Below are 13066 nucleotides of genomic sequence, written 5' to 3' on the forward strand. Positions count from 1 at the left end.
TCTTTTTTTGACCATCCTCCAACCTTCCTCAAGGATGACTTCCTCGTAAGAAGAATGTTTGTCTAAAGGGGAACTAGGTGTAGGAGAGTGAGGAGGAGAATTGGGTGGATTTGTCCCAAAAGAGGTATGAGAAAATGAGGGGGTGAAGGAGGGTATTTAAGGAGAAGGAGAAGGAGTAGGAGAGGGTTGAGTGGGAGGGGGATAAGAGGAGAAAACATTATTTGTGGAATGGTCACGAGAACGAGGCATAAGATTCGTGGATGAGGAAGAAAGGGAGGATGGGGTTGATGAAGTTTTGGGTTTACGACCAAGGCATTCTTGAATTCAATGTCCTTTGTGACAATAAAAGCAAGCATTGGGTTTGTTAAGGTAGGTAATGAGTTGAGAAAAGTTGAAGCCTAAACCAAAAAGTTGAAGGGAATCGGATAATGTTTGATTCAAGTCTACTTCAATTGAAGGGATCCAACCTAGCTACACATCAACATCCAATACTTTCCCTTCAACTTGAGCACCCAAACTTGGAAGATAAACATCACATTAAATGCAATCAATGATGGAATACCAAGAGATACCTACCTATTGCCTCTTTACTGGTGCCCACTTGGATAATAAATGATGGAAAACCAGGAGATAGATATTGCCTCTTTACAAGTGTCCACTTGGAGAATTCCAACAGTTACTTGTTTGTCCTCTTCACTGTCATTAACCATCATCCCATTGTAGGTGTCCATGTGAGAAAAATAATATTATATATTCATATCTATAAGTCACCTCTACTCTTGGTAGTGTAACCCATCACCCCTTATGAATGTATTTCAAAACAATAGTGAGAATAAATATTACAAATTCATATGTATTTCAAAATAATAGTGAGAATAAATATTACAAATTATTTTATGAATGTATTTTAAAACAATAGTGAGAATAAATATTACAAATTATTTTCCCTTAAAGTGTCTTAAGGACACTTTCCAAAAATGATGGAACCATGCAATATAACTTACGATTTACCTTAACCCTGACAAATATTTCATAAGTGGAAGTGGGGATTATCTTCCAGCCTCATGTAATATTAAAATTTGGAACATCCATTTTGAATGGAATGTAACCATCCCACATAAGTTGTTGAGGACCTATCTTTGGACGTATGCTTTCTCCACGTTGGTGTGAAACGGTTGTGGTTCCAATACAATTTATCTTTTGAAAATATTTATAAAATGAATATATAGCACGTTGGATTTGGACTTAAATTAATCTCTTGTAATAAACCATTTAATTTTTTATGATTATAATCTCTAGTTCTATTGTTTTTTTCATGCATATCCACTTCCATGGATATTACAAAAATTGTTTCATACATGGCTTATCTCACGGTCCTATTGTCATCCCAACATTGAACTTCCGTGAAGAACAAATTGTTTGAGTTGCGCACAGATAATGCCAGTGGAAATTCCCTGTAAGTGACTTCCTTGCCTTTAACTGACAATTAATACCGAAGTAAAAGCCTTATATTCAACATATTTCTACATGAAATGTATGCATAAATCAGACTGCATTTCCATAGGACAGACATTTGGCGCAAGAGAAGATTCTTCAACTTAGGAGATGTGACAAGATATCTTATGAACAGAGTCAAATATTCAAGTTTCCAACTCAGAACTACCCCTATAAAGTAACATTCTGACTAGGACATTAACAAAGAGTATCTTCAATGGTGGAAGGACAAGATGCTCTTAAAAAGCGGCCATTTATTCTGCATCAAGGAATTCACATGCAAATTTGGTTCTAGAATAGGAGAAAACATCGTTAATGAAGGCAATAAGAGAGGAGGTCTTTTGGTTTTGATGCATTGGCTTGCTTTATATTCTTTGGTAAAAATCTACATATGAAAGGTGAAAAAGGAAGGCTCGAAGACACTGAAAAATAGGCTCCTCCTAATCCTGCACTGATTAGAAAAATAAGAAAACAAATCCATGGTGGTTCCATCCCCAATCCATAGCACAGAAAAAAAATATTAAATAGAAGAATTCCAATGTCATTTTATTACATAAGAACTAGTACAACTTAAGCGTAGGTTTCTAAAACCAATTAGCAATGTCTCAAATAGCCATTTTATTACAGTCGAAGCATCTTATCATCATTAACCCAAACAGCCAGCCAACAATCTATCAAACTATGACAAACGAACTTCCCCAAATCCATGAATCCTAACGGTGCTTTCTTTTAGCCTTTAGGTTGTCTTTGCCTTTGCTGGGGGAGGCAGCAACTGCAAAACCAATGCCAGCTATCAGATAATCATGCAGCAGAAAATAGAACTGTCTCTAATGTTCATGAGACTGACAAAAATAGCCAAATTTCTTTCCAATATTATTATGTTGCGGGACACACTACCTGATAGCAAGAGATGAGAGAAGTAATAAATCCAAAGCCTCCTGTTACACGTGGTGTGACTTTCTTGGGTGCCAACTGAAGCAGACCAATTGCCACGATTATATCTATAGAAGCCTTTGCCAGACTTAACTTCCTGGTATTTGACTGCTTGAGCTGTAAAAGACGTTGCTCTTCCTGCATACCAACAGACCATAGAGTATTTAATGCACATTGAATTCACTTCTCTCACATGCCACCCTTTATCTGTCACATATCTTAATAATTTAACTGATTAAACATAGTCAGAATCTAGATACGTGTTATCTTCTTCAACATTTCTTCCGAATGATTGATTTAAATGCTTACCAATTTCGTTTCTTCACCACTATTTTTTACTTTTTTAAGCTCTTTCTCCAGCTTTTTGATAGCTATATTCAGACGACCAATCTCTGAAGTCTGATAACCTCTTGACAAACCAAAATTTAAATCAAATCACAAACTCCCAAATGGATTTATAAGAATAGAAAGAAACGATGGAAGAATACAAAGCTAAGTACTTGAAATAACCAACCTCTACCAATGTAGTGCAAACATTTGCACCAAGGAAACAGTAGAGAGAGATCTTTGAAATCAAATCTGTTCGTTCCTTGTTCTGGAAAAGAGTATCATTAAGATTGGAAACTCGGAAAAAAAAACCTACACTAATTAGCAATTATGTGTAACAAATTTTGAAGGTAGGCATATCAGAAACCATACATGCTGCTTCTTCCAACTAAGACAATTTTGGGGAGAGACGTGTATAAAATTGTAATTAATGATATCAGTAATACGGTATATTACCTATGCATGAGAAAGAAATTTAATGATTGGCTCAAAGGTGTAATTTCAACACAAGCAATACAAATACCATTTACATGGTTGACATTCAGTCCCTATCCAAGTACAATTAATCCTCGTTTTCTTTTTTCCTTTTATGAAAATGCAAACACGAATACTCTTGACTAAAGGGTTTTGCCCCTATGGCTATAAGGAATCATTTTCACATCAAATGGTAGTTACTTTTCTGAACTTGGAGACAGCCATATTAACATTACAGAAAAGTGAAATAAGTCTAGCTTGGTCAGGATTTAAATAATGTTAAGACTGATGTCAATATAATTTTACTAAAATCTTTGACTATGAACATTAAATCTGAACACTTAACATCACAAAAGATGGGTCGTGTAGATTGACTTGCCATTGAATACACAGTTGATTCCCAAGAAATAACATTGAAAATGATACACTACTGAAACACCAAAGACAAAAATTGTTAAAAAAAAAACACATCTTTAGTTAGTAGGTTAGTAGAGTTTTGAATTAATAAATAATTAGTTGGGAAGCTGCATTCCCATAGGTTAGTTGGTTAGTTGGTTGACAGGAAACAAAGGCTTTATAAGCCATTGAATTGTAATGCGAATTCATCCATTTGAATTCCAATCAAATTTATATATTTCAGTTTAATTTTTGCAGACAATGGTTTGATCACATTTTATCTATATGTTGGCTCTATTATTTTCAATTTTGTGCCAAAGCCATTTAATCTCTCTGTGCCTATGATAGCTTTGTGCCATGAAGATGTGTAGTGAAGAAATTGTACAAGGCGTAATGCTAAGAAGAAGTTTGAAGAGTCGATTAAATCTGCAATGGGAGGGCACAGCTTTTGGTAGAAGCATGTGAATTTGGAAGGAGAAGAAAATAAATGGTGCTATTATTTGCTGCTGCGTTAAAGTCTGGCATTTAAATCACATTCCAAATTGGTATTTAAATCATGTTTAAACCCTCTGTTCATACACAGTTTGGTGAAAGATTTTCATTACAGCTTTTGAAGAAGAATGCTGCGTGAATAATTGCAGAGGAGAATAAAAGCATATGGCACCTAGATTAACAGCAAAGTAAGTTGCTGTTTTTGTCTTTGTAAATTTAACATTCCCATTTTATTTCTTGCCGACACCATCTGTAGAATATTGGCATCAAGTGCAGAGGCCTTTTAAAGAAAGTGAATAAGAAAGGAGTAAGCTGAAGGCGTTTATAAAATGCAATGTCACTTGTGTATGTTTTTATCACAGTTGAGATATGATTATGGACTCGTGTGTTCATTCTCACATTCAACCTCATCATGAAATATGATTATTGCAGCAGTTATTTGAGCTTATGCTTATTTATCATGCCGAGCAGTAGTTATTAAGTCTTTTTTGAATCTTTCTTTTGAGACCAAGAAGAATTGCATAAGAAATACACCATTGAAAGGAGTTTATGGTTAAAGTGGGATGAATATTTTTTAAATAAGGGAGACATGTAGTAGAAGTTTTTCGAGGGCCATTTTGAAAAAAAAAAACGTGAAATTACATAACAGTAGACATTATGGTGTTTAACAATTTATGAGTTTTTTGAAGCTATTGTAAGTTGGTTTCTACAAGGTGTAAAAGGCAGATTTAGTGCTCAAGGCTTATGTAATTGTTCTTCATCCATATAACAAGACAGAGAATGGTCATCCAAAATACGTTAAATCTTTTTAGTGTAATGTATGCATTATCGGTTGAATCTGACATCCCTATTTTTATGTCACATTATGCTTGAACTTTTGGGGCCATCATTGCTACACCTGACAAGGCCTACCAATATTTGCATGTGACGTCAAATGGATACAGCATAAAGAAGATCATATCAGAGGTTGTAGAAACTGAAGGCAGGAGGACATCTATCATCCCAAGCTAGCTTCTCACTCAGGGATGATTCATTGCATAAGAAGCACCTTTTCTATTTGTGTTCCTTCAAGGAGCAAGTGGGGGCTAGGCTTTTCTTGTGGGTGCACTTGATGTATCTACATTGGTTGGGGTTTTGTATAGCAGAGGGGGGATTGTTTCACAGCACTGTTGGATGGATTTGACACTTTTGAAGGAGATATGGATCTCAGAGGAGAGTTGTTCTCTCAAGTGTAGCACTGAGGAGATATTTTGACACACTCGAAGCAGATGTGGACTTTTGGAGGAAAGTTGTTCTCTCATTGTGCAGGGAGGATGGGGACACTTTATGTTCTCTCATGTTGTGCAGAGAGTTAGCAGATTCTACAGTCAAGAGATTCATTCACAGAATCAGTTTGGTGTTCCCTGAGAGCGCAAGGAAGATTGGTGAAGGCACTTCATCAAAGTCTCCACAAGGGTTGTTGTGATCAACTCTTATAGTGTTTCGCCCTTTGTTTGGATTAATGTTATAAGGGGGGGTGGGGGGATGTTAGAAAATATTGCATCTTTAGTTAGTAGGTTAGTAGAGTTTTAAGTTGATAGATTAAGTAGTTGGGAAGTTGCATTCTCGTAGGTTAGTTGGTTAGTTAATTGTCAGGAAACAAAGGCTTTATAAGCCACTGAATTGTAATGTGAATTCATCCATTTGAATCCTGATCAAATTAATATATTTCAGTTTAATTTTTGCAGCAATGGTTTGATCACATTTTATCTATGTTGGCTTTATAGTTTTCAGTTAAAATGAAGAGCTGGGGAGCTCCAAAACTGAATGGCTCGTAAGGCACAATACTTGCTAGGGGTTATTTTACAAATGTGGTGGAAAGAAAAGCAGATTTAGTTGGGTTGTGTACTAATTTCATTTAACAAGACCTTTTTAAGGCCGTAAAAACGATTCTTGATCTGTTACTATGTTCTACAAGAACCTCTGTCAAACCCAAACCAATCTGGAGCAGGTATGGATCCGTATCCTCTTCCAACCTGGGTTTGTCCAAGGCTCTACATTGGGCTTGTGGATTCAGCCCAAGAATGTTCAGGCATACCTGGGCTGACTTGACAGGCCCAAGGCAAGTCCCAGGCCAAACCTAGGGAGAAACCACAAGAGGGCAAAAAATGCCATTTTTTAATCAAAGAAAGATCCTAACAGACAGAAATTCACAATCAACAATGAAGGGCGTCAGGTTACTACATAGCACATGCATTTGCAGCCAGTGGGAGTGCCACTACCACTACTTGTGGTTCTAATCATAGTAGCATCATATTCCAAATATTTGCGAATTAATCCCAGTAATCACCACTGTCTCATTAGTTGTGCCATTTCCTGAGCTTTTCAAAAAGTAGTTATGAGTTTTCTTTTTATGTATACCTTCCATTTTTTGTTTAGGGTTAAAGGCTAGAGCACTCTTTTCTTATTGAAAAAATTGGTCCAGTGCAATGAATATGAAAGCAGACTGAATATATTTATCAGAAGAATGCTCTATCTTTGTGTATGAAATCAGTCATTACCTCGTGATGACTGAATAGATTAATTAGAAGAATTCTCACTCTTAGTGAATGTGAAATCAGTCATTGCTGTGCTACTTTGCAACAATGTTTTTGATGTATTTGGCTACAAATTTTAGCTATAAAAACTCAGTGCTATTGATAGAATCTAAAGGAAATGCAAGTTTAGCTTATAAAATCTTTGGATGATCATCAATACAACCAAGACATTTGTTCAAATTCCTTGACAGATAATTTTTTGCAAATACGCCCTAGCCATCTATGGCAACAAATGGTGGAAAGAGTTAATACGTAATGGCTAATTAAAACCACAGCAGCACAATCTCAAATTTATACATGCCAATATATGTATCAACACAGGTAACAACTCTTAATGAAATGAAGCAATAGGATGCACAGAAAAACTTTGTTGGTAAACAGATTTGTAACTGCAGTTCTTTCTCTTAAACTGACCCTGTTCACCCGAAGAGCAATGACAAATGTTCCAACAGTTGGAGAGATTGCGGTGTAGCCACAATCTTCCTCTGCATTTGAGAGGGGCAGCTCCCTCGTATAATAGGATTTTTTGGATTTTTGTGTACTTTTAACCTGAAAGTAGATAAAGGAGAAAAGACAAAAATACTAGGAAAGATGACTAACGAAAACCCCAACAGTAGATATACAAATACCATTGAGATTCACGATGAAAAACGATTACAAAGGGGATTTTAAGCACAAGAAAAGTTTGGATATGCAAAAAAAAAATGAAAGAAAGATAATGAATCTCAACATACGAGGAAACAAGTTATCTTACCACATTCAAACCATGGTACCAGGGTATGATTGTGTTTCATCAATGTCTTTCGAATCAGAAACCAATGGATTTCATAAGCACACAAAGAGATTACCAACTTAACATACAATAAATCAGTAATAATAACTCAGTAACACATTTAGACATACGCACCAAATGCATTCCTTATTATCACTTTGAAAATATACAAGTTCAAAAAGCTTTGTGTACAAAATGTCAAGCCAAAAGTTCCTATACAATTTCTTTGAAAATTTCTGCAGAGTTTCCCCTTCTGTAAAAGTCCCCCCCCTTTTACATTACAAATAGCCTTGTGTTTATAGGCTTTAGAGGATAACTAACTCGATAACTTCTTTCTAACTATCTTTTTGAAAAACAAATGATTTGAAAATAATAAACCTTATTTGGTTAGGATTTTCGTCACTTTTGCGCAAATAAGGTCTATTTTCTAACTTTAAGTTATAATTGTTGAAATTATGTAGCTAGAATTGGATTCTACTTGGTTAAATTTTAATGTTGCCTTTGGCAATTAAAATTTAAATTAATTGTGATAACTTGTGCGATCAATTATAAAATTGGGCTGGGCCCAAATATATTGTAACTTGTAAAAGGGGAAAGCCCAATTTGGGCGATAAAGCAACTTAAATTCAATTTTATGTATTTTAAGCGGCAAAATATATAGCCGACTTGAGAAGATACAAGGCACAAGACTTGTATATAAACAAGACATGTTGATGCCTCTCATATACACATTCAATCAGCGAATTATTCTTCTGCCTTATGCAATCAAGACTTGTGCGAAATTGAGCGAATTCTAGGCAAATTTGTCATCCAAACTGTGCATTCACTAGCAGCGATTTGCCTTATCAATCTGCGCCTCGTCACTTGGAATTCGTGCCACTGCTACTCCTGCGAATTGCATCTTGAAGTCTCTGATTATACATAATTTGAATTGGGTAAAGTTTGTGAAGTTGCTGATCATTATCTACCCTTGATTGATTGCCAAAAAGGTTCTAGATCAGATAAGTTAATCTGAGCTGATTTGTATATGTAGAACTGCTGATAATAAAGAATTGATCTGGATCTTTAGTTGCTGGGTTTTTCCTCCAAGAGGGAGGTTTTTCCAAGGTATTTTGGTGTCTCTTGTGTTGTGTGTGTACTGTGTTTGCATTTCATTTAATTTCTGAGTTTACTTAATTCTGATCACTAAAATTAACATGGTATCAAAGCTTGGTTCGTAAATAGTTGTGATCAGATTTGTCAAACTTTTATTATCCTTCAGTCTAACCTATTGTTCAAAGTTTAGACTACATGGATTCTTCTCTTAGGGCTGAAGAGAGGTTGGGAGGTTCTGTGAATTACACCTCTTGGAAGGTTTGTATGATGATGGCATTAAATGATCTTGCTGAGTATGTCAGCAAGGATGCTAAAGAACCTACCGATGAAAAGGAAAAGGAAGAATGGCAGAAGGACTTTCAAGCTCGAAGGTTGATCATTGATTCCGTCAAAGATCATATTGTCATCTATCTCCAAGATGAAGTCCACTAGAGAAATGTTCAGCACATTAGAGAAGATGTACGAAGTCAACAACACTAGCCGCATTCTTGCCTTGAGGAATTAGCTCACTCACATCCGATTGGAGAAAAGGGAATCCATCACCTCCTACTTCATGAGGATGATTGATCTAAAGGATCAACTCTCGGTAGTTGGGAAAGAAGTTGAAGATAGCGATCTTACTTGACTAGCCTAAATGGTCTTCCTCCAGCTTGGGAACATTTCATTCAAGGAATCAGTGCTAGGATCGAGCTTCCCAAGTTTGAACGATTGAGGGGAGATTGCATCCAAGAAGAATCTCGGCTGGTTGCCAAGGGAGCAATTAGAAGCTCTCATGGAGTAGATCATCACATGCTTGCAGCCCAATCAGTCAAGAAGAAAGGTGGGAATTGGAAGAAAGGCAACTTCAAACGGAATAGAGATTTCAAACCTTCTGCAAGTCATGATTCAAGGAAGAAGCCAAGAGATCTCTCATGTATTCGTTGCTTCAGATGTGACAAGTTTGGTCACTATGCGAAGGAATGTCAAAATCAGCCTAAGAAAAGAGAAGCAAACCTGAATGAAGTTGCAAAACCAAAGGATCATGAAGACTTCCTCTTCATTTTTGCCTTATCAAGCAATGTGCCGACTGACAGCAACACTTGGTTAATAGATAGTGGCGCACCTAGGCACATCATGGCATACCGAGAACACCTCTCAAATTTGATAGAGAAAGAGTCTAACCTTCGTGTGGTAATTGGTGATGATGCTCGGTATTCAGTAAGAGGTTTCGGTAATACTTCTTTAAATTTAGATCCTGGTTTTTCTATGCATCTCAGTGATATCTTATTTGTACCTAGAATTAAAAGGAATCTTATCTCCATTTCTACATTAAAAGATAAGGGTTATCAAGTAGAATTCTCTGAGGGTAGAGTACTCGCATGGCATAAGAAATCTAGTTTTAAATTTGCTCGTGTTATTGGTAATAGATATGATAGTTTATACAAGCTTTCAGCTCGTACTATTCAAGCCCTCATTCATGAGGCTCTCAAGTCCAGCGAACTATGGCACAGAAGGCTTGGTCACCAACACTTTCAAGCACTTCCCTCACTTGAGAAGATGGTCAAAGGTATGCCTAAACTTAGTCACCTTAATGATGATACTTGCAAAGGTTGTGCTTTAGGTAAGAATACTAAAAGTCCATTTCATAAAAGTGAAAATAGAGCTAAAGAAAAGTTAGCACTTGTTCATTCTAATTTATGTGGACCAATGTCTATTGCTTCACCTAGTGGATTCTTATATTATGTAATCTTCATAGATGATTTCTCTAGAAAGACTTGGATTTACTTTCTGAAAATTAAAGAATTTGATGAAGTATTAAGTAGGTTCAAAGAATTTAAGGCTCTAGTTGAAAATCTATCTAGAAAAAGAATAAAATGTTAAGATCTGATAATGGAGGTTAATACACCTCAAGTAGTTTTCATGAATTTTGTGTACAGACAAGGATTAAGAGGGAGTTTTGTGTTCACTACAATCCTCAACAAAATGGAGTGGTTGAAAGGAAGAATAGATCCATTGTTGAAGCAGCTAAAGCAATGATTCATGATCAGGATCTGCAAACCTTCTTGTGGGTTGAGGCATCTAAGACTGTAGTATATATTCAGAATAGATGCCCTCATCGAGCATTGAAGAACATGACTCCTGAAGAAGCCTTCACTGGAGTCAAACCTGACATCAATCACCTAAGGATTTTTGGAAGCCCTGTCTATGTTCATGTGCCAAAGGAAAAGAGAACTAAGCTAGAGCCATCCAGGAAGAAAGGTATTCTTGTTGGATACAGTGAGTCTTCCAAAGCATTCTGAGTCTACATTCCAGGGCAAAAGTATATTGAGGTAAGTAGAGATGTTACTTTTGAGGAAAATATTGCTTTTCAGAAATCTAAAGGTTCCCTTACTGATAATGATAAAGAAGTTAATGGTAATCAAGATATGGATGTTGATACTAACCCTGAGATTCAAAGGGAGTCTATTGAGCTTCCTAAACCTATTGAGCATGGTGATCCTTCTGAGCCTCTGGATACAACTGATGGACCCAGAGATATTGCAGTTAGCAAGAAGAGACCACTTTGGGTTAGGAACACAATTCAAGAAACTAAAAAAGTTTGCAGCTCCCCAAGGAACATTTAGAAAAAGCAGGAGACCTCAGAAGTTCTCAAACTATGTTGCAATGATGTGCAACATTATTGAGACTGAACCATCAAGTGTAGAAGAAACTATGAACCAAAAAGCCTGGAAGTTAGCCATGGACGAAGAATATCAATCCATCATCAAGAATGATGTCTGGGATATTGTGCCTAGACCTAAAGGTAAGTCTATTGTATCCTCTAAATGGTTGTTTAAAATTAAACAAACTGATAATGGAAGTATTGAGAAATATAAAGCTAGATTTGTAGCTCGTGGTTTTTCTCTAAAGGAAGGCATAGATTATGAGGAAACATTTGCACATGTTGCTAGATATACTTCTATTAGAACTATTATAGCTATTGCTGCAGCTAAGGGTTGGAAGTTACATCAGATGGATGTAAAGATTGCTTTCCTAATGGTGTCATTGAGGAAGAAGTCTATATTGAGCAACCAGAAGGATATGAGATTCATAACAGAGAATCTCACGTGTGTGGATTGAAGAAAGCTCTTTACGGCCTCAAGCAGGCCCCTTGAGTTTGGTATGAAAGAATTGATAGGTATATGGTTAGTTTAGGATTTTGTAAGAATGATGTTGATTCTAACCTTTACTTTAAAGTATTTGATGGTAAAATGCTAATTCTGGTTTTGTATGTGGATGATTTATTTCTAACTAGTGAAGATAATCTCATCATTAGATGTAAGAAAGAATTAGCTACAAAATTTGAAATGAAGGATCTAGGCCTAATGCACTACTTTCTAGGTTTAGAAGTATGGCAAAGATCTAATGAAATTATCCTTAGTCTAGTCAAAGAAAATATACTATTGATATATTGAAAAGATCTGGAATGATGGATTGCAAACCTAAGTCCACTCCTATGGAAACTAACTTGAAGAAATTGAGTTTATCTGCAGCTAACTCTGATTTTGCAGATCCATCGGAGTACAGGCAGTTGATTGGATCCTTGATGTATCTGGTTAACACTAGACCAGATATTTGTTATGCAGTGAGTGCCCTCAGCCAGTTCATGAACAAACCGAAGCATGTTCATCTTGTTGCAGCCAAGCATATCCTAAGATATTTGCAAGGCACAGTTGGCTATGGGCTGAAGTATCCAATCAACACTGTCATCACCCTGGAAGGCTACTCTGATTCTAATTGGGCAGGAAGTGTAACTGATAGGAAGAGTACTTCAAGGATTTGCTTCAGTTTGGGTTCTGTTGTGATCTCCTCGGCCAGCAGGAAGCAATCCTCAGTTGCTTTGAGTACTGCAGAAGCTGAGTACAATGCATCAAGTATGGCGTCAAGAGAAGCAGTATGGCTTCGCAAGCTCCTTGCTGGGTTGTTTGGACAACCTTGGGAACCCACAGGCATTCATTGTGACAATCAGAGTTGCATTAAGATGTATGTTAATCATGTGTTTCATGACAGGTCAAAACATGTGAAAACTCATTATCACTATGTTCGTGATATGGTACAAAGAGGTGACATTCAGCTGAAATATGTTAGCACTAATGAGCAGACTGCAAATGTTCTCACCAAGCCTCTTGCTCAATTGAAGTTTGAGTACTTCAGAGAGAGACTTGGAGTTGTTGAGAACACAGCTTTGGCTGAGAGGGAATCTCAATCCCAGTGATGCACTAAGTTGTATCTTCCACCCTCTGCTAGCAATGCAAGGTGGAGTCACCCTCTGCGAGCAATGCAAGGTGACATTAAATCCTTCACGGGGAGAAGGTTGAGGTGAAAGACCTCCTCCACCCTCTGCGGGCAATGCAAGATGGATATCATGGAAAGGTCCATGATGTTTTGTTATCACAATATGACTTGGTTATTTAGAATTCTCCCTAGCTAAGAGGGAGTGTTGAAATTATGTAGCTAGAATCGGATTCTAATTGGTTAAATTTTAATG

General features: G+C 36.7%; 1 protein-coding gene across 2 annotated transcripts in view; it reads right to left on the reverse strand.

Moving 5' to 3' along the window:
- Window positions 1–2014: 2014 nt before the first annotated feature.
- Window positions 2015–13066, reverse strand: part of LOC131064660 (peroxisomal membrane protein 11-5) — a 61129-nt gene continuing 50077 nt past the window's right edge. For both annotated transcript variants that reach the window (XM_057998890.1, XM_057998889.1), the window contains exons 5-8: window positions 2942–3022; window positions 2737–2826; window positions 2392–2565; window positions 2015–2266 (exon numbers count right to left, since the gene is read on the reverse strand). In XM_057998890.1, coding sequence (XP_057854873.1) covers window positions 2231–2266; window positions 2392–2565; window positions 2737–2826; window positions 2942–3022 — 381 coding nt within the window. In that variant the 3' untranslated portion in view covers window positions 2015–2230. The remainder of the gene's footprint in view (window positions 2267–2391; window positions 2566–2736; window positions 2827–2941; window positions 3023–13066) is intronic.

The sequence above is a fragment of the Cryptomeria japonica genome, chromosome 9 (assembly GCF_030272615.1).
Source record: "Cryptomeria japonica chromosome 9, Sugi_1.0, whole genome shotgun sequence".
Taxonomy (NCBI): domain Eukaryota; kingdom Viridiplantae; phylum Streptophyta; class Pinopsida; order Cupressales; family Cupressaceae; genus Cryptomeria; species Cryptomeria japonica.